The sequence below is a fragment of the Amphibalanus amphitrite genome, unplaced genomic scaffold, assembly GCF_019059575.1.
Source record: "Amphibalanus amphitrite isolate SeventyFive unplaced genomic scaffold, NRLGWU_Aamphi_draft 000215F_arrow, whole genome shotgun sequence".
NCBI classification, from domain to species: domain Eukaryota; kingdom Metazoa; phylum Arthropoda; class Thecostraca; order Balanomorpha; family Balanidae; genus Amphibalanus; species Amphibalanus amphitrite.
Genome location: NW_024881710.1, coordinates 1 through 20,306, shown reverse-complemented (window position 1 = coordinate 20,306; position 20,306 = coordinate 1). Strand labels below are relative to the sequence as shown.

Sequence of the window (20,306 nt, the reverse complement as noted above, 5' to 3'; positions counted from 1 at the left end):
ACAGAGTCTAGGGTTCGGTTTAGGTGAATAAATTCGCCAAAAATGGTCAGAGTTGTGCGCCGTGCGGGCCTATCGTACGATCGTTTTTGTCATGATCAGGAGCTTCCGAATTCATTCTTTTTGTTTGGCGAAGACCAGCTTGTGCCAAATATTTAGCTCTCCATAGCTAGCGAGGCGCGAGCACGTTCTGAGCTATCGCAAAAAAAAAAACGTCAGAATTGGAGGGCGCATCTGGAGGGCGGCACTCTCCTTGAAAGGGAACGGCAAAGGGACGTGTATCTACTATCTAGGCATCTTGGTCATCTTATTTTAGTGCCACTGCGTTTGTGGACAAAATAAAATAAAGCGCAGGTACGTAGATCATTTATTAGCCAGTTGCATCTATCGTTTCATTGGAGCAGTAGGCACAATGCATCCAGAGTTCGGCATAATGTTCACATTGAACTTTACTTGGGATCACTAGCAAAATGCGTAGCACGGTGACATTTGGAAAAATTGGAATGATTCGTAGGCACATACATATTCATCATCCGATAATCTGAGGGCGCATAATCATTTAAAATTTGGAAAACCAAATCTCTTGGACCGCCAAAACCATACCGGATAACGCAACAATACATGCATTTTTTTTGCCAAATCAAGAATCTTGGCTTGAGCCCAGTTTGAAAAATCACCGGCTGCGACTAGAAGTCGCCCCGAATTCTACCAGCCACACGGGAAAAAACCGCTGTGAACAATTAGTATGAGCCAAATTCACCGATGCTGTCACATCGGCGTTTTTTTTTTTTTTTTTGCGTGGCTGGTAAAACTAGTGGGAGGCTCTTTAAGTAAAAATACCGGCAGTCGCCGATTTTTCTGTCGGTAAAACTGACTTCAGATCAATAGGATTATAAAAGATTGAAAAAAAAAGATTGCTGCAAAATAAATTGACTGACAGTGGCATCAAGCGACGTCTTCTTTTCTTCTGGGGAAAAGCCCAGCGCTATGTGAAACAAAGGTGGAGATAAAAGAGATCCGGTCTGGCTAGGACAAAATCAGCACAATATTGTAGATAACAGGAATAATTCTGAACAAGTGAAACTCAGATTCGCTACAAAAATCAATTTGCACCTCAATGATGTGTTGACAAAGGTGTTGACGCTGAATAACGGATGTGCGAGCGATGTGTCTTTACTCTCCCGAACGGCAAGAGTTGGAAGAAACCCTGTGTTTTTTTTCTCAGTCGATGACTAGTTATCGTGACTTTCGTTGTTAAATGGCGCATGCCTATTTGAAGACTCACGAAGCAAGCAGGAGGCGACTTTCGTATCACGACAAGATGGAATATATGATTATGTAATGTGCAGTACAGTTCTTGTCACGCTAGCACCACGGCCTCAAAGCAGAGCCTTCACAGAACCTATACTAAATCTCCGTCGCATCAACGCCATGCTTGTGCACAGCTAGCACGAACCGCATAAGATAAACGATAAGCTCATTTGGTCCACGATTGCGAGATAAAGGTCACACTGTGCGTCAGTCCGAGTCGGACTCGACTCCGTAGTCGTCGTCGGTGCAGGACCTGGGTCGGAGCAGCGCCGCGCAGCTGGCCGACTGCGCCAGGTCGGCCGGCCGCTGCTGCTGGCCGTTACAGACGCTCTGGTCGGCCCCGTGGCGCAGCAGCAGTGACACCATTTCGGCCTGACCGCGCCAGGCGGCCAGGTGGAGCGCCGTGTCGCCCAGTTTGTTCTGCCAGCGTCACAGGAAAACAGATATCAGCTTGATAGGCGGACGAATGACGCGTAGCGATATATTCATGTAGCAGCAGCTTAAGCTCTAAGAAATGCCACAACCCGCGTCTGCTGCTAGTCTACTGACCTGCACGTTGACGCAGACGGTGGGGACGGCCAGCAGCGCCTCAGCGCACTCCAGGTGGCCTCCGCGCGCCGCCCAGTGCAGCGCCGTGTTACCGGCCTTGTCCAGGCCGTTCACCGACACCCGGTGGCGCAGACAGTCCTGCAGGAAGCTCAGGTGGCCCCGCTTGGCCGCCTCGTGCAGCGGACTCTCCAAGGGCTCGGAGCGCTCCTCCACTGCCGGATACAACGTCATAGTTACGCACAGAGCCGATAGCCCACACCATACCACCGAGCTCTCCTGCTTTTTTCCTTACCGGGCGATGCATTTTCCTCGAGTCACCGTCGGGCGATACGGCACGTACGCACGTGGAGGGGTCGATTCCACATCTCGAGAACGGCTAGGCCGATGGCGACTCAGCTTTGGTACACCCCTTGACCCTTAGCGACCAGTGATTAGACATGAGTGAGTGCCGTGCAAAAGTCAGTTTGCACCCAGTTAGCACACACGCACGTGAAGGAGACTGCTTCCACATCTTGAGAATGGCTGATCCTATCACACTTAAATTTGGTAGACCATAAGGCACCAGTCGCAAAGTCATTTCGATGTGCCTCTCACGCTCCCCACTTCACCACAGGCTCACTCGCGCTCGCTCATTTGTCGCCCCAAAAGATGACGAAGTGATAATGAACAATAAATACACGTACCATAATTGTATGGCACCAGGCCGGTTTTGGTGCCACAGCTCGCTGTCCACCACACCTGGTCGGCGGAAGGCTCCTTCACATACAGCAAGTCTCCAGCCTCGAATGACAGCTCATCTTCCTGAAATCAGGCCAGGCAGCAGTCAGTCATTCACCATCAATCAATCACCGCCACACATCAACAGGCCTCATGTGGTGCACAGGCCACATGGTGCCCATTCAGAGAGAAAGGAAGGGTTAAGCCTGATCACCTCCAAAGGGTGTCTTCCAATTTCCAAGAATGGACAGCAGAGGTGAGAGAGTCACATCCATCATCAGTGACTGTTCTAGGTCTTATTCAGTGTGGCTGGCACAGTACCTACTTTGTCACTCTGGAAGGCTAGCACCTGGTGCAGATGTGTCACCCAGAGGAGCATTGCTGGTGTGCTGTGCAGAGATTGTCAAGTCTTGCAGTGTTGGGTTGCAGCTTGCATGCTCAGCAAAATAAGGCAAATGATAATTTTGTCCTATCTTCTTGAGAGAAGTTTGATGTAGCAAAAAAAAAAAAACACTCCAACTAATGTGAATTTCTCCTTCCAGCCCAAACATCTAATCCATTAATAATGAAAAACTCCATGCTACTTTTTACTATTATCAACAGATGCTTCACTCCAAAGGCCTCAATCCTTTCCTGATAATAACTGCCATTATATTCCCATGTCTGATACTTTGCTACCTGAACCACATGCTTTGTTTATCTGAGAGCTCTGCTGTTAAATGAAAATACATTTACCTACATGTGAAAATAGGTTTCACTTTATAGGCTAGGTGTTTCCCAATGCAAGAGTGTGCTTGGATTTTGGAAGCTGTTTTTTCAGCATACTGAGGGCTGTTCACGGGCCCTGTGTGCGGTCGGACCGCACACAGCCTCGAAGCTCCGCCCACTTCGTCCCTACGTCTGCCTTCCGTCACCGCACACAGCGATCGCTGGTCGGGACTGGCCACAGCGGACCGTCCACCGCACGCAGCCGTGACGTCAGAACCGCCTACCCATCCCCTACCCCCACGCCTGCTGGATGCACCGCACACACCGCACGCAGCAGTGTGCGGTGCCCGTGAACACCCCTCTGGCAAGTGACAATGCATTATAATGACATAAAATGTCATATATATGTCATATATATATGTATGTCATATATATATATATGTCATATATATGACATAAATGTCATATATAAAATAAACTTGCTGGCAATTCTCCCTCAGCTGCTCAGTGGTGAATAGCAAATCTGCTGATCATAAATCTTCAATGGAAGACCAAGATGTGCTAGAAAACTATCAGAGCACTGAGAAAAAAACTGTTGTGGCCTCTAAGGCTGTCCTCAGAATTGGTAAAGCCCAGCATACAAATGAATGAACGAGTGTATTCACACTTGGCTTAACAGTCTTGCGGCAGCGCCCGACCAGCTCAGGCTCGTTAGCGTTGATACACTCATGCCCAGAATACACCTTATACTGATTGTGTGCAGCAGCTCAAGAGGAGGATGGAATACCTCAGCTCAAGCAGAGGCCACAACAAAAACAGCCACTGAACATCTCATTCTCAGGTGCCATTACCCTGAGACCCCATCATTGTTGAGTTGCTATCATTTACAATAGAAATCAACTTACGCTTTGGGCAGTGTACTTGTAAATTGCTCTATAAACCTTTACACTTCCAGGCTTCGGAGCTAGTTTTGGAGGTGGTGGTGCAGCCCGGAGTGCCATTTTCACATTACCTGAAACAAAAAATAACCATTTTTGGACATCACCATAAAGATACACTACCTACTATTTTTTTCTCTCTCAGAAAAAGCATGCACAAAAAGATGCATACCTAACCTGAGACAAGGTAAAATGATAACCATGAAAGTATCGTTCATAGCAACAGCCAGGCACTAAATGAGAAGAAAATACTTGCGATACATTCTTTGAAAGCGCCTAACAAATGTTATATGCAAACAAAATACCATAGTACTACTGAACACACACATAGCAGAAAGAAATACTAAAAATTAAAAAGTACTATAACTAGCGTCAAAAGTTGACATCGCCCACCTGCATATTTACGTCTGGACAACGAGTTGCGTTGGAGAGGCCGGAAATAGTGGCGATTTCAGGACCGCAAGAATGGACCGTCATTGGAATGATTCTTTTTTAAACCGTGCACTGTTTTCGGCCAGAATTTAAATGTTACTACAAAATATTTTGTAGTTACGTTTCCACCAAGAATGAATGCCATCAGGGCTAAATTTTTAATACTATTGCATTTTGTCAAGAAGCATATAGTGCTGTTATGTTGCAGTTTTAGCGCGTTTGTTACAAAATATGAAGCGAATAAGCGTCACTGTAATTCATCAACAGTGCCAGAAGTTAACTTGAGGGAAAGCTGTGCTAATTGCTCTTGTCCATCCACTAAAATTTATTAAATATTTTGCTTTGTGTATTCCAAAAGGAGAGGGAACTATTTCATTTGTGCCTTCATGTCAGAATTGAAGGTGGATCATTAAATTTTCAACGCAGTTTACAAACAAGCATTTGGTCTTTCTCGTTTATAAGCAGTGGCTAAGAAAAGGTGGATCAATCCTGAAGTTCAGTCATCGTACCTCAACTTGGCAGCAAGATCCCCCAAGGACAGAGGATATATTGTATACATGTCCTGTAAATCAAAACAAACAAGCATTTGGTCTTTCTCGTATATGTATAAGCAGTGGCTAAGAAAAGGTTGATCAATCCTGAAGTTCAGTCATCATACCTCAACTTGGCAGCAAGATCCCCCAAGGACAGAGGATATATTGTAAACCTGTCCTGTTAATCAAAACATTTTTGTGCCTTCAAAGGCTTAAGTTATCTGTGGTGTGTTCGGAGTTAGGCTATATGGCCGTTTTTGTTGTATGTTTATGTGGAGATTGAATATAACTGTGACCCTGTGCTTGTTTGTATACTTACGGTCAAACAGGGAACAGCACATTCACATAACATACTCACCTAGCACCTAACTCATAGCTGTACCCTGCAGGATCTGTACTTGTTCATGTCTCGAGCATTAATAAAGCACTTAAGTAGCTTAGTAATCATTTCCCACATTTTCTGAGCATCTAACATGACATACAGCAGTGCAGAGTAGCTTCAGAGAAGAAACACTTAAAATGCACAGACTCACACCAGCCACCCAATGAGCCAGTTCCTCTGTCCTCATTCTGTTTCCCTGGACACAGCTTGGCAATGTGAGCTAACTTTTGGCAAGTTGAAGGTTAGCAGGTAAGATTGAGTTAGGGTGAGTACCTACCTATAACTGGGTGCTACTGCCATGCAGGTTTAACTCACCTGTTGGTGAGTACATCTTGGTGAGTAGAGTTCCTTGGTGGAAGATTACCCTCAGGTCTTGGGTAGGCTGCAAATATGTGTGATGATTGAGGTTAGGTCAGCTGTCACTTGTCAGGTTAGTCAGGTTCGGGTATGCTCATTGCTCAGGTCACATTTTTCTGGACATTTGGCAAATTAAAAAACTAGCAATCTGATCTAAGCTAACCCAACTAAACATACATAACTACTGACTATAGGAAAGGAACTGAGCACCTACCTACTTGTGCCTACATCTCATACCATGTCAAAGTAGAGTTCCTTGGTGGAAGATTACCCTCAGTACTTTTTATCCCAGCCCTGTGAAGAAAACTAATACTTCTAAGCTCGGAGTCACTGCTGGCCATCCACAGGAAGAAACGCTGAGACTGAGAGCTTTGCCATTGTATATTGGACCAATAATGGCTATCACGAATGACTATGAACACATAATATGATCACATCGCTGCATGGATTGTCACATTGACAATTTTACTACAATCCTTTTTTCAAGAAATACAGTGATGATGATTAACATCAAAATCAACATAAAGTGGATTTAGTGATCCAAGCTTTCTCCTCCAGTAGCAATGGAATGATCACATGTTTCATTTGCCAGACACTGAGTACCTGATGCACATTACAATCTGCATAGCATCTAAGCATAGTAAAACTGCCCAAGTCCATTCATTCTAGATTTTAACTTGATAGTTAGCACTAATTTATCTTGCTGTTGTAAGTTATTATTCAATATTCATACCAATACATCAATATGCGCTCATCAGTCAACATTTTCTGGCATGATCCTGCTCAGTGTGCTCTTCAGTATGGCTCCAAGGTCTCCAATATTATAGCTTGTTTTTGGACAATAAGCTCTTTTAATTTTACCTTTTCTTGCTGATATATGAGCCCGATCAACTTGCGTTTATCAACCAAAATTTCATAACTTGTTCAACTTGATATTGATATTGCTCAGTAGTCAGGACCTCTGTCAGCCTCCTGGATACTTCAGATTGTTTTCAATCAACATGCTTCTTAATTATGATATAAGTCAATCTTAAGGGATTCAAAACATCCAACAAAACTTTTTATGTGGGCGAGGATGGATGACATGATTATTATTAATATAACGAGGCTTGAAATGATCTCACGCATGTCAAAGTGTTTTTATTTTAGGCAAAATAAATATCTAAAACAGTAAAACAAGCTTTCGGCATTACGCCATCATCAAGTTTGAATAAATTAACATGTTTTTGATTTTCAAAAGCTAGAGCACAATCATATTGTTCCAGGCATCCTCATAGCAGCTCACTTTTTTAAACGTATTGCAATACGTTGCAAATAGTGTGGTACATTGCACATGGCAAGTAAATAATGTAGAACAATGTATCATTACGTACGCTACAACATTGACATGAACTGAAACAGTACTGATGAAAACAACATGAACTGAAATGAAACAGTAAAACAAGCCGAAAGCTTGTTTTACTGTTTTAGATATTTATTTTGCCTAAAATAAAAACACTTTGACATGCGTGAGATCATTTCAAGCCTCGTTATCCAACAAAACGACGTACAAGAGCAAGAAAACCACCAGATAAACTAAAAAATGGCCTTGGAACAGAGCCAAGTGGTGCTCCATTTGTTTGTTTACAATGATTGTAGTGCTGATGTATTTTTAGGACTCTGAACGTCGGCTTATAAAAAAATGAAACGTTTTTACAAAAGTTGTAAGGCAAGTAATATTTATCTGAAAGAACTAAAATATTCAAAAGCCAAACACTATGAAATACATGAATCGGTACGAAAAAGTAACCAAAAAATCCAGCCTAATCACCGGCTCCTAAAACTGCAACACAATCAGCACTTTTCCCCGCAACTCGTTGTCCAGACGTAAATATGCCGCCCGCCTGCCACTTTGGCCGAAAAAGTGTGTTCTTAGGCTTCTACTGACGGAATCAGAGTCAGATAAAATGACGTCACAGTTGCCACAAGCAGCCAATGGTTGACTCTTGTTTGCTGCTTATGACGTCGTTTGTCGCTTCCTTATTCTCTGTTTTCATGCCGATTGGTCAGCTGTGTTGGCAGCAGGTCATCTTGAACCAACCTTGAACAGGCCATCGAATGCAAACAAATGTTTGCAACTACGGCGCGCTCGTTCCAATCTATTATCAACAAAATAAAAACAGTGCAACCATTGATAACGGGGCAACACTATTTCACTGCCATTCCAAACATACCAATCGCGTCGAGTTGGCTGAAAACAACATCATTCGATTTACAATTTGCGATGCCATCAGATACTTTGATTATCATCAGACGCCTAAGCGAACTGACCTTACGGTCTGTGCATGCCAATATGGTGACCGTCACTGATTTAGACCACGGGTCGGCCTAAAGTTATGTTATGTTTCCACCTAAAATTAGGTAAGGCAGCGATAAGTCTGCTAGAATCACGTGCGACGAATCAAATCGTGTCATTTTCGTTTTTATTTGCCTTGTATTGGCTATTTCAGAATGCTGTAAGTTGTTAGCAAAACAAAACATTTGTCGTTGATCGTTGAAGGTCACTGATGTCGAAATATAAGATGAAATCACACGCGGCGAGTAAAATGGCGCAACTTTCTTCCCTGTCCATCCGGTAGTTGCTGAATTCTAGGATGGTAACAACTATCTGTAAGAATCTTGGTTACAAGATGATGGCTACAGGGAAAAAACATTGTGAAAAAGGCGAAGGGCACTCAAATCGGGACCCGCCATTCGAAAACATACGTAAAATTAGTTGTCACTAAAATTCCGTATACAATGTGTCCTGTCAGATTTCTACAATCGTCCTATTTCAACTAGACAACTGATCAATCAAATTCGGGAACAGAGAGCACTGAGCAGCATCTAAGCCTAGCATGCGACCGAGCTGAAAAAACTGTTGTTCAGACTCGGTCGATGGCAAGCCGTTATGGGAAACAGACTAGCAAAAAACGACTGCATGTATTCAAATTCTTACAAAGTGCCGGAATGTAGCTTGATACGGAAATACAAATGGAAGTCCCGACTGAAGCGGCACGGTGTCCACCGCCACGAACACTATTTCAAACGCCGCAGCCGCCGCTCACGAGTGGTTCATTCACCTTTTACAACTGGTGCATCACCGTAATCTGCTGTTTGTACGTTCACAAGGCAGCGCAAAGGCACCCAATAGTTGGCAGCTGGCCGCAGTAGCCAACTACACACGCGTAAATCGCTATAACGCCCCGCGGCACCGCCCACTAAAGGCCCGCTCAGACGACTCCTGGCACACGCTTAACAAGGTATCTTGTTAACATCACTTGCGGGACAGCCAATGGCAATTCACTGGCAGTCAAAGAGCAAAGCGGTGGGAATAACATCCACTCTGTCTCGAAGACTGGTAGCAGCGAACTAACAGCAGCAAAAGGCACCTTACCGCGGCTGGAAGGCCGCGAAGAACTCTTCACAAAGAGATCTTCACTTTTCATTGGTAATTCGAAGGTGAGATTATCAAGCCCACAATCCCACTTCTGTAGAATATCCTCGTTAGGACTGCTAATAAATGGAAGTCATCAGGTTTGTAGATCATCGATCGGACTCGTGCCCGGGTCCCGGTCAGCACACAGCGTGACTGCGGCCGAGTCGGGAATCGTCAGCCACTCACACAGCGCGCGGACGGCGCGCCGGGCTACTCGTCGACCACGTAGTTGGGATGCACCACCAGCAGAGGGTTGTCCTCGTCGTGACCGGCGCCCTTCAGGCCCGTGTGGGTGAGCGGGATCACGATCTGGTCCTGCGGATCGGGAAATACAGACGGAGTCAGCACAGAAGGGGCACGGGATGCCGGACATGCTGCTTGGGACGCTGATATTCGTAAGGCCAATCATGCCCAATCAATATTCGTATGCCCCATCAATATTCGTATGCCCAATCAATGAGTTGTGGAATAAAAACTAAGACTGATACAAATTAGATAGTGATTGCTTAGTAACTATAACATCGTCGATAGGTATGGTGACAGAGGAACATAACTTTAACCGGATTCATGTTGTAATTAAATCCGATGTAATAACTGCTGTATTATCAGCTCTGGAAAAAAAGCAAAGAAATATTTTCCCGTAATTTCTCTATCCCTCAGAAATGAGAAAGATTATCACACAGTGATTACACAAAAATCGATGTCGTGACGTTGATGGGCGATTTTACATAAAAGCTAGCAAGTATAAAACAAAGGCCCTGACTTCCAAGGAAAAATCATTAGCCTGATACGGACGCAGACTCCCAGCGCTCACTCTCCTCACCTTATAGATGAGCCGGTCCAGAACCTTCTCCACGAGCTCCTTCATCTCGAGGAGCTGCGCCTCCGTCTCCAGTTCCACCTCCTTCTGAAGCAGGTACCAGTCGACGACGTCGCTGCGGCGCACACCCACGTCCTCGCCGGAAACCTCTGCAAACGGGGCGGATCGTGGAATCAGTCACATTTGGTTAGTTATGTCCCAATGGTATCATAACATTAAAACAAAAATAAAATTTTGGAAATTGCATGGATAATGTAAAAAAGGCACCAAGACTGCTATTTCTTCGGGGGGCCCGGACACTACATAAACGAAAGCAAACCATGCGAACCTTTTCGTACACGGCTACAACGTACAAAATTTATCCTCTTTTTAAACATAGAATATGCATAAATGACAATGATAAAGTTGATAAAAAAGCTGAGTGGCAAGTGCCCCTAGCCGGGCCAGAGTGAATAATTCACTGAAAGCGTTGAAAGGTCACCACAGAAGGAAGAACCGTACCTTCGAATTCTGCCTCTTTCTTGCGCATGAAGTACACGATGAGATTTGACATGGTTTTGTACTCATCGTAGGTGAGCCGCAGTTTCTTCTTCTGTTCGGTGGGCCGGATATTTTCCTGGTCGTTCTGCGGGTCGCTGGATGGAGACGAGTGACCTGTGAGAGGAGAGATACGCCGTCATTTGACCTGGCCGGCCACCTTCAACTCGAAACGCGTAGGTAATGTGTTTGGAAAATTCCCAAATCGGACCGTGTCTCCACCGGCGATTGCCATCTGTCGCCGGGTTGAATGATTCCAAGCCCTTTATGTAACACCAGGACCATCAGCCAGGCAGGGGTAGCCGGGCGGTCACAGAGGTACTGAGAAGACTTGGGATAAGAATAGCGAGGCAAGGGGTGAAGACTAAAGGGTCATGACGAAGCGAGAAAACAAGAACAAATTCACACGAAGCCACGCGGCTGCAGCCGGCCGCGCAGTCATTAATCTCTACAATGCCCTTCTACCCGACGCCGCTTAAATTGTCAATTCGGATTAACAGGCGCACAGAGTCAGACAATGCACAGGTCGTCGGTGCCCTTTCGATCCCACCTCTGTCCCTCACAGCTCGTATCTCTGACAGCTTTGAAGGTCAGACTAAATACATATCTCTTGCCCTTACCGTTTCCGTTGACGGTCGGCTGCTCGTCGGCGACGGGAGCCGCCTCTGCCCCATCCGGTTGCTCCGCCATCTCTTCATCCTCATCCTCCTCGTCGAGGTGCACGTCCGGCTGCTCCACGCGGATGATGGACTTGTTCAACAGCCGGTACGCCTCCTTCACATGCTTCGGCTGAACCTGGGGTCAACAAAAGGAGCAACGGTCGGACATATACAAAAAAAATATGCGTCCAGTCAAACATCTCAACTGGACATTAACCCGCGCCCTGCTGGGGGGGGGTGTTTGAACACCCCCCCCCCCTTGTGGTTTTTCGCGAATATCTCAAAAACGGCGGCGCGGAGCGCCGCCGTTTTTGGTACACCTTATCATACATCGATTCTACACATGTTGTAAAAATTTCAGACCAAGGTCATTCAAGGTCAGGTCACCAGGTCACTTGAAGTGACCTCACCTCATAAAAAGTTTCAATGTCTGTCATAGCTACACCGAGTGACCGATCGCTTTGAAACTTTCAGCGATTGCTAAGAGCAATAGCATGTAAAAAATTATATCTCAGAATTTTGATATCGATGACCTAAGGTCAGGTCAATTTTGCGACCTCCCCATTATAAGTCAATGGGAGAAAATTGAAATGCGCCTCTTTTGGACAAAAGACATTATAAACACTCCCAAACACCGAATTAAAAGTGGTTTAGACACACTGATCATGAAAATGTTGTCCGTGACCCTTGTTTATGCCCTGAGGTCATCTTAGGTCACGAATAGTATCTAACAGTTTTTCGCAAATAACTTTTGATAGAGGCATGCTAGAGCGATGAAAATGCCTTAGATGTGTTCAGCTCGACGATACGGATCGACTGATATGCAACATGACCCTTTCCGGTCAGGTCATGACCTTGACCTGAGGTCAAATTTTCAAGTTGACCTTTCAAGGTCAAGTTATAGTTCATTCGATGCGTCTTGACGAGAGGAACACGATGCCGGTAAAAGTAAGCTCGTACAAGGCTTGAGTCAAAAGTTATTGCAGAAAAACTGTTTCCGAAAAAAATCGGCTATTTTTGCAGTTTTTGCCCCCTGCAGGCAAAACCGTTGACGTTAGGTCAAATCTGAGAGAATTATTCAGAAAGGGCTTTAATAGGGCTATCGAATGCGCTTTTCCGCGGCGCTGTAGCTCTATTGGTTCTCGAGTTATGCGTTGGCTTCTTGGAAATTTTCGACATTCGACCTGGAAATCGGCGAAATTTTGCCTTCAATGACCTCTGGTGACCTGACCTTTGACCTGACTAAAAAAATGACCGAAGTGATTTCGTCATTATTTTTGACGCTCTTTCGAACGCCGCCTTCCGCGTATCGCTACGTGGCCCAGGAGCCGAGTTACAAGGGGGGGGGGGTGTTCAAACACCCCCCCCCCCCCCAGCAGGGCGTGGAAATCCAGGACCCCCAGCCGGGCGCGGGTTAAAAAGACAAGATCTCAGCCATTCTAGCTTAGACACGTACCTGCGCGAAGGGCAAAAAATCACAGCACACAGGTCACCGTCATTTCTGCCTATTTACCATGTCTGAGCAGTGGAGCCTGGCCATGGCCTCGCTGAGTCGGATCATGGACTCGAGCTGTCGCACGGTGATGCGCCAGGCAGAGCGGGCGGAGCCGGAGGCGTCCCTCTGCCGTAGGTGCTGGTAGTTCTCCACCAGAAACTCGCAGGCCTCCTGTCAGCAAAACGGAGAACAGTGATCTAATCCGGCACCCCAAGGATTTGTCAGGTGAAGAGGCAGGCGCAAAACTATATCATACGTGATACGAGATCGGTTGTCTATGATAAAAACTTTCTCACGCACCACCTTCCGATTCTGCGACCATTCTATTATGCCGCAGATAGCTGCGCAGTAGAAGCGATTTATTAGGGCTCTAGAACGGTGCGTAGGCTCGGAGCTTGAGCCCAGAACCTTGATGATCAAAAGGAACATGACATACACAAGATCCAGTTTGCAGGCAGTCGGTGGCGGAAACATAAGAGTACATACCTTGGTGAGTTTGGGCTTGAAGGTGCGGGCGAACGTGATGTAGCGGGCCACCTCCTGTCTCGAGTAGACCCTCTCGATCGACTCCACGTTGCGACTGTGCAGGTCGACGATCCGCCGCGCGATCGCGTAGTCCGTCACCTGTAACCGAGGAGATCGATCATCAGCTTCCAACGGTTCAAGTATAATCATTCCGGATTTGCACGCGAAAATGCCAAATGACCCACTGCACGGCTCATCAAATAAACAAATACAAATACCGTACCTCACATTATGCATGTGCATAATGTGCATGCGTATGTACATAATGACGTTGACGTCATAATACAAGCTTCCACTACTCAAACCATGAAAACAAACTAGGTATCGAACTAGCTAACAAACATTACCAACTGAGGGGCTGAGACACCCACCTCGTTACATTCGTCGACCAAGATGAAGAACAGGTCGAACCGAGACATGATTGGCGGCGAGAGAGTGATGTTCTGACGCAGCGACTTGGTGCGGTCGTATCGGCCGCCGATCGGGTTGGCCGCCGCCAGGATGGAGGTGCGCGCGTTCAGGGTGGCCTTCACTCCCGCCTGGGGAGACACGACACGGGCGGTCAGCAAACTACATAAATTCATTAACCGGAACGTCCGCTTGCCTCAAGGGAGTACACAAATGACAAATGCAGGACGGATTAGAGATATCTGCGCAAAGTAAGAAAGTACTCTTTCCACTGTTCAGTGGAAAGTTAGGCACAGGATGACCATGGCAAGTAATAATTGACAACTAAATACGCCTCGGATACTAGCCGCGGTGATTACTGACAGGACAGCATTCAGCTGTCAGGTTAGGATTATTCCTAGACACCCCAAACACGGCCACTCTTTTCTGCCTACAGAGCCGGAGCCGCTTAAAGGAAATAGTTCACTTTGTAACATGGGTTTTGAACTGGAATAGCAGTTCCGTAGCTTGGGCTGAGACGAGCATAAATCAGGAGCTTTTACAGCCCAACGATCACCCTAGGCAAAGATATTATATTTCTCGTCCCGAAAAAGGTGTCTTGCGTTGAGGATGTGTGACTTGCATATATTTCCATCCAGTATGAAAAGAGCATGGGTCCCGAAAATTCTTCATAAACTAGAGAAATTATCTACGAGAACTCTAGAGAAATTCTCGTACTGATCAATTAGGACATTCAGGGGAACATTATCAGATCGAGCAGATCGCCCAAATGCCGGTGGCTGCGATAATTTCTCTGTTTCTGAAGAGTTTTCGGGACCCATGCTCTTTTCATACTGGATCGCGTGTGCCTTACAGAAACTGAAAAGTTCTTCCTGTATCAAAATATAGAAAAAAAATCTTTTGTTATAAAAATGTTTTATTTTCTTTGCTGATTATTTTGAACATAAAAAATCATAAATCGTTGCAAAAAAAAAATAATTTCGTGAAAGTGAACTATTTCCTTTAACCTGACGGACCTTTGTGATGGAGATGGTCTGCTGCTCCATGGCCTCGTGGATGGCCACCTGGTCCTTGACGTCCATCTTGTCGAACTCGTCGATACAGCAGACGCCGTTGTCGGCCAGCATCAGCGCGCCGGCCTCGATGACAAACTCGTGTGACTCCTCGTCCTTAACCACGGCGGCCGTCAGACCAGCCGCCGAGGACGCCTTGCCGGACGTATACACAGCTCGGGCGGAGAAATCAGTCACCTGCAGAACAACAAAAATGGGACGTGTGCAGACTTCAAACGGACACGGATAGTGCAAGTGTCACGTAATGAGAAGAAATTAACAGTGAATATATACCCATGACGAAAATAAGCACAGGCTACATTTTGCAGTCAATATGATCGCAATAATTATATCGACAGGGCATGCAATTTAACTGCACGCACCTGTTTGAGGAACTGAGACTTGGCCGTGCTGGGGTCTCCCACTATGCAGATGTTGATGTCTCCACGGAGCGTGGTGTGATCGCCGGTCGCCTTTCCAACGCCACCAAACAGCATCAGAAGGATACCTAGACACGGATATCACAGTGTCAGTTTACCGTTGCGAAATACCATTCAATGCGGCGGAGATCAAAGCAACTCAACACAAAACATCAGTAAACGATCAGAGTATCAATGCTCACAATGAAAAGTAGATACGAAAGCGCGAACCCATTTCCACCTTGACGTCCCCGCACTGAGCACTGACAGAGCACCCACCGCGTTTGATCTCGTCGTTGCCGTGGATGGTGGGGAAGAGGCTGGATGTGATGTTCTGGTAGAGGTTGCGGTCGCGGCTCATCTCGTACACCCGGCTCCACTCCGCCTCGGTCATCTGGTGTTTGATGGCGTCGGCGGTCAGCTGATCGGCCTTCAGCTCGCCACCGGAGCCGCTGCCGGACGCCGGCTGTACCGTGCACGCGAGGAAGGCGGTACGGTAGTTGAGCTCGCGCACACCGAGCGCCTTCAGGCCGCGCACGCCCTCCGACTCGTCCGCTGCGGAGCGGAGAGGGGGGCGAGCGAGTCAGTCAGGGATTATCCGCTATGCGAGCACGTCGTGGGCATGGCTGTAACGTGGACTGGTCGTCCCTGACATACTGTCGAATAGTTCTTGCTTTGCGTTTGAGAAAATTTAACATGAGAATCTAAAAATAAATGTCCAAATTTATCCTCTAGCCAAGGGCATGACATGACGGGTCATCCATAACTTTCCCCTTTGCTCTAGTCACTAGTGAGCTAGGCGTTAGCTACGCCAAGAAAACATTACTGAACCTCACGCAACTCTCACAGTCACCACAGAACTGACTGAACCGATGACGCCTCACTGACCTCTGACTTTGGCAGAGGTCTCGGCACGGGCGCCCGGTGTGGCCAGGGAGGCCACGTCCGGCACCACGATCAGGGTGCCGATCAGGTCACAGCGGTCACCAGCCTGAGCTGACTCCACCGCCTCGGCACGCACGATGACGTCAACGCTGCCGGCCACAGAGAGGAGGGTCGTCAGCGACGGTATACCTCAACTAATGTCCAACAATGATCGAACGAGCATACATTCACTCCTCTGGGTCTGTTGGTGTTTTGGGTCATAAAGGCTAAATGTTGGACGTCAATAAAGCAGTGTCCAGCCCTACCAGACAAACGTTTTTATAATTGCTTGCTATTGCCAGCCAGTGATAAATTTAGCTTTAGCAGCATATTATCGACTAAGGAATCATTTGCGCATTTGCAACCATAAATTTACAAGCTAAAATGATAACATGGTCTGGACTCTGGATTGTCACGTCAACTGAGAACCATTCTTAAAACCATCTTGTGAATGGATTTCCCGATGAGTCAATGAGCCCGGTCACCTGAGCTGCCGTCGAGCCTCACCTCCTTGGTATGGAGCCGCGCGGCAGCTCGGCCTGAGTCTCCTGAATGCGCAGCTTCTGGTAGTCGACGAACCGCGACTTCTCCAGGTCCAGCGAAAAGCGCGTCCGGTTGTTGCACTCGGGATTACGGCACATCGTAGGACATGAAAACTGACGACACAAAATTAATGATTCAGGATCAAAACATAACAAACGCAAACCTTTCAGTCAACCTGGCATCTGCAGTTGCAGATTGGCGATACGAACTAAAATGAAGACGTGTTTTGACCGTGTTTTGACCGAGCAATTGTGCTTTAACCCTCGCATGTGCAGGGGGGGGGGGGTCGGATGGACCCCCCCCATGGTATTTCGCGAATAACTCGCGTAAAAAGCGGCCGATCGCGACGAAACTTTCAGTACCCTCGAGTTGATCAATTTCACACCTACTCTGAAAATTTCATGACTCTGACCCAAGTGACCTTTAAAACCCATTAGTGCCCAATGTTCCCATTTGGGAACATCGACAATTTTGGCTCTAGGCTCTGATCCTAGGATCGCACAGCGATTATGAATATTGGTTCTGGTATCTGAAGCCCTGAACAAAATTTAGCAGCCTAAAAAACTCGAACTTCACCCTTATAAAGCACCTCTCTTGATTTTCGAAATAGCCCTTTTTTGCTACACTGTACCTTCATCAAGAAAATAATTTCCTTAAAATCGATTTCTTGATAGATTTCCTTATAATTTCCAGTAATGCTTCAACAATAAGTTCCAATTGTACGGGAGAAATATCAAAAGCAATGCTTCACCACAAAAGCTTCGGGGGCTTCCAAAATTTGGATGTTCCCAAATGGGAACATTGGGCACATCCACTGGTAGGTCAGCTCATAATGGACTGACATTGGAAGGCAAAAGCGAAGCTCTTTTTCTCTCTCCTCGCGCTCTCTCCCTCTCTCTCTCTCTCTCTCTCTCTCTCTCTCTCTCTCTCTCTCTCTCTCTCTCTCTCTCTCTCTCTCTCTCTCTCTCTCTCTCTCTCTCTCTCTCTCTCTCTCTCTCTCTCTCTCTCTCTCTCTCTCTCTCTCTCTCTCCTCTCTCTCTCTCTCTCCTCTCTCTCTCTCTCTCTCTCGCTCTCTCTCTCTCTCTCTCTCTCTCTCTCTCTCTCTCTCTCTTCTCTCTCTCTCTCTCTCTACTCTCTCTATCTCTCCTCTCTCCTCTCTCTCTCTCTCTCTCTCTCTCTCTCTCCTCTCTATCTCTCTCTCTTCTCTCTCTCTCTCTCTCTCTCTCCTCTCTCTCCTCTCCTCTCTCTCTTCTCTCTCTCTCTCTCTCTCTCTCTCCTCTCTCTCTCTCTCTCTCTCTCTCTTCTCTCCATCCTTCTTTCTCTCACTCTCACTTGTTCTCAATTTCCACTGAATCAATTTGCATCCTCTCTGGTGGTTCTGCTCTCACGCTAGGTCTACACCCGGGTGTGTCAAGGACCGTATCACTCACGTTACTGATGCTGGATGATAGAGCGTCGTCTCGTCCAGCAGTGTCATCCGTCGGCGCCAATGTCAGCGAATGGAGTAGGGTCGTTGGTATCGACACTCAACACACCTCGGGTGCCCGAGACAGAAGCTCTCAGTCTGCCAAGTGCGTTCGGGGAGTGATGCACGGCAGAGGTGACGGGTGGTGACTTATCCTCCTGACCATGGCGCGTAGATCTGTGCGCCTGCTGAGTGAGGCAATCGCTGCTGTTGCCAGTGATGACCACGATGAAGGGCTGGACTTGGTAATACTGCCACCGGAAGGTGGCGATCAGCTGCCACCGTAAATGTCTTCAGACGCCTGCCCAGCACCATGTGTTCTTTGACAACTACTTCTCGTCGTATGCCTTGATGATAGATAGCTCTCCGTCAAAGAGGCATCCGAGCAACGGGCACTGTGCGCGACAACAGGCTGAAGAAGTGTCCCCTGCCTGACAACAAAACTGCTGAAAAGGTGCCCAGGGGACAGCATTGGTACCAATCCACTAACGGGGTGCTGGCCGTGAAGTGGAGAGAGACAACAGGGCAGTGACAGTGGTCACAAATCACTCGGACATCAGCCCACTCAAAGACGTGCAACGCTGGTCGGGTGACGAAAAGAAGAAGGTGACGGTCAAGCAGCCGAACCTCATATACGAATATAACCTGTACATGGGTGGCGTAGACCTAGTGGACGGAGCGGGTGGCGGCTTACAGGCCTGTGATCCGGTGGAAGAAATGGTACGGCACGCTCGTCACCAACGCATTCGGTCTACTGAGAGTAGCCAGCTGGCGCATGTACCGCAGCTGCACCGAGAGAAGTGTGGACCAGCTGGTGTTCACTCGCGAGGTCGCTCTGGAGCTCCTAAAAAACCCGAGACAAGAGCCATGTCCGCCAAACGTCACCGGCAGCGGACCAGGACCCAGCAGCGGCCGGGTGACGGTGGTCTCCCGAACTGCACAAAACCACTTCATCGTCCCGGCTGCCACTCAAGGCCGCTGCAAGCTGTGTCAAAAAAAAAAAAAACGCGTACAATGTGTAGCATCTGCCAAGTACGACTGCATAACCACTGCAGCCAGAACTACCACACCTAGGCTGCCGCCACGGTGCTGGCACTGCAGATGCATATGCAGTATGCACTGATGCTCTGACACTGCTGACTAATCCCGAGCAACGGGTACCTACTGTGCGCGACACAGGCTTGAGATGATGTCTCGCTTCGACAGGTGAGACACTTTGGTGATGAATGGAAAACTGGTATCGCTGGCTTGTGATTCATCGTTCTAAATGTCTCGCTCTACCGTAAGAGTAGAATAAAACGACTTTGTGTGTCAAAAATGTGCGTTGACAAGGGTCGATCAGTGAAATGAGACCACGATCTCATTGTGGATAGTGACAAGGTCAAAAAGAAGAAAAGCCCTTCTTTAAAACGTTGTCTAATATGTGTTTCTACTGTTGCTTTCTCCGTTTCTATCCGCATAAAGAAAGCTTGCATGCAAGCTTCTCGTGGTCTCAAACGTTCAAACATGTGATTTGATGCTGCTCCCATGCATTTGGGTGGATGTCAAGGTCACCTGAAGGTCAGGTCAGGTCATTGACTTTGGTGACCTCGATTCACTTTTGCGCTTTACATGTTTCTAAGCTAGTTTTTGGAGCTGAATTCGAATTTAGAAACTATTTGAACATTAACGAAGTAGTTTGGTGCCTTCGTAACATGTTACGAAGCTGCCAGAGGCGGTTGACACGTACTACGAATGCTGACTGACCTGACCCGACCTAGTCTAAATGCTTAATGACATCATCTGTGATCAAAACTAACACGATATTCGTGATCAGCACCCGAAAAAACCTCTTAGCAGCCACACTTTAAGACTTTCAAACAGGTCCCGGTTTTCCCGACTTTTGGGTCATTGATCTGACCTGGAAGGTCAACCAATGACCTAGAACCTTAAATTGGGGTATCATCGGCTTCCTCTCGACACGGGCAGCACGCTCGTTTTTTCCGCGAAGCTATAGCCTCAATCAGGGGCCAAACGGCAAGGGGGGAGGGGGTCCAACCGACCCCCCCCCCCACACCACACACCCACATTAGAAGCCG

General features: G+C 47.1%; 2 protein-coding genes across 8 annotated transcripts; both read right to left on the bottom strand.

Annotated features, from left to right (window-relative positions):
* Positions 1–348: 348 nt before the first annotated feature.
* LOC122385345 (osteoclast-stimulating factor 1-like) lies at positions 349–7,830 on the bottom strand. 7 transcript variants are annotated; one of them, XM_043373552.1, is made up of 6 exons: positions 7,492–7,516; positions 5,883–5,949; positions 4,188–4,294; positions 2,541–2,658; positions 1,858–2,069; positions 349–1,728 (listed from the first exon to the last, which is right to left on the bottom strand). In XM_043373552.1, the coding sequence occupies exons 2-6, from the start codon at positions 5,896–5,898 to the stop codon at positions 1,516–1,518; spliced, it is 666 nt and encodes a 221-aa protein (XP_043229487.1). In that variant the 5' UTR covers positions 5,899–5,949; positions 7,492–7,516; the 3' UTR covers positions 349–1,515. The 7 variants fall into 7 exon arrangements, with proteins under 7 accessions (XP_043229487.1, XP_043229486.1, XP_043229489.1 ...); XM_043373551.1 differs by having other exon boundaries at positions 7,475–7,505; XM_043373554.1 differs by lacking the exons at positions 5,883–5,949; positions 7,492–7,516 and adding an exon at positions 7,812–7,830.
* Positions 7,831–8,870: 1,040 nt separating this feature from the next.
* LOC122385344 (zygotic DNA replication licensing factor mcm6-like) lies at positions 8,871–17,066 on the bottom strand. Its single transcript, XM_043373549.1, has 12 exons — positions 16,728–17,066; positions 16,185–16,330; positions 15,576–15,851; positions 15,261–15,385; positions 14,842–15,075; positions 13,789–13,956; positions 13,379–13,516; positions 12,911–13,063; positions 11,359–11,533; positions 10,703–10,855; positions 10,205–10,350; positions 8,871–9,696 (listed from the first exon to the last, which is right to left on the bottom strand). The coding sequence occupies exons 1-12, from the start codon at positions 16,859–16,861 to the stop codon at positions 9,592–9,594; spliced, it is 1,953 nt and encodes a 650-aa protein (XP_043229484.1). The 5' UTR covers positions 16,862–17,066; the 3' UTR covers positions 8,871–9,591.
* Between the last annotated feature and the right edge of the window lie 3,240 nt (positions 17,067–20,306).

Excerpts from the sequence above, each read along its gene's own strand:
- LOC122385345 (XM_043373550.1), bottom strand. Across the intron at positions 2,659-4,187 it reads ACAAGTACACTGCCCAAAGC|GAAGATGAGCTGTCATTCGA; the intron begins GTAAGTTGATTT and ends GCCTGATTTCAG. Across the intron at positions 2,070-2,540 it reads CCTGGTGCCATACAATTATG|TGGAGGAGCGCTCCGAGCCC; the intron begins GTACGTGTATTT and ends TGTATCCGGCAG.
- LOC122385344 (XM_043373549.1), bottom strand. The coding sequence starts at position 16,861 with ATGTGCCGTAATCCCGAGTGCAACAACCGGACGCGCTTTTCGCTGGAC. Across the intron at positions 15,852-16,184 it reads GACCTCTGCCAAAGTCAGAG|CGGACGAGTCGGAGGGCGTG; the intron begins GTCAGTGAGGCG and ends TCCGCTCCGCAG. Across the intron at positions 13,064-13,378 it reads TCAAGCCCAAACTCACCAAG|GAGGCCTGCGAGTTTCTGGT; the intron begins GTATGTACTCTT and ends TTTTGCTGACAG.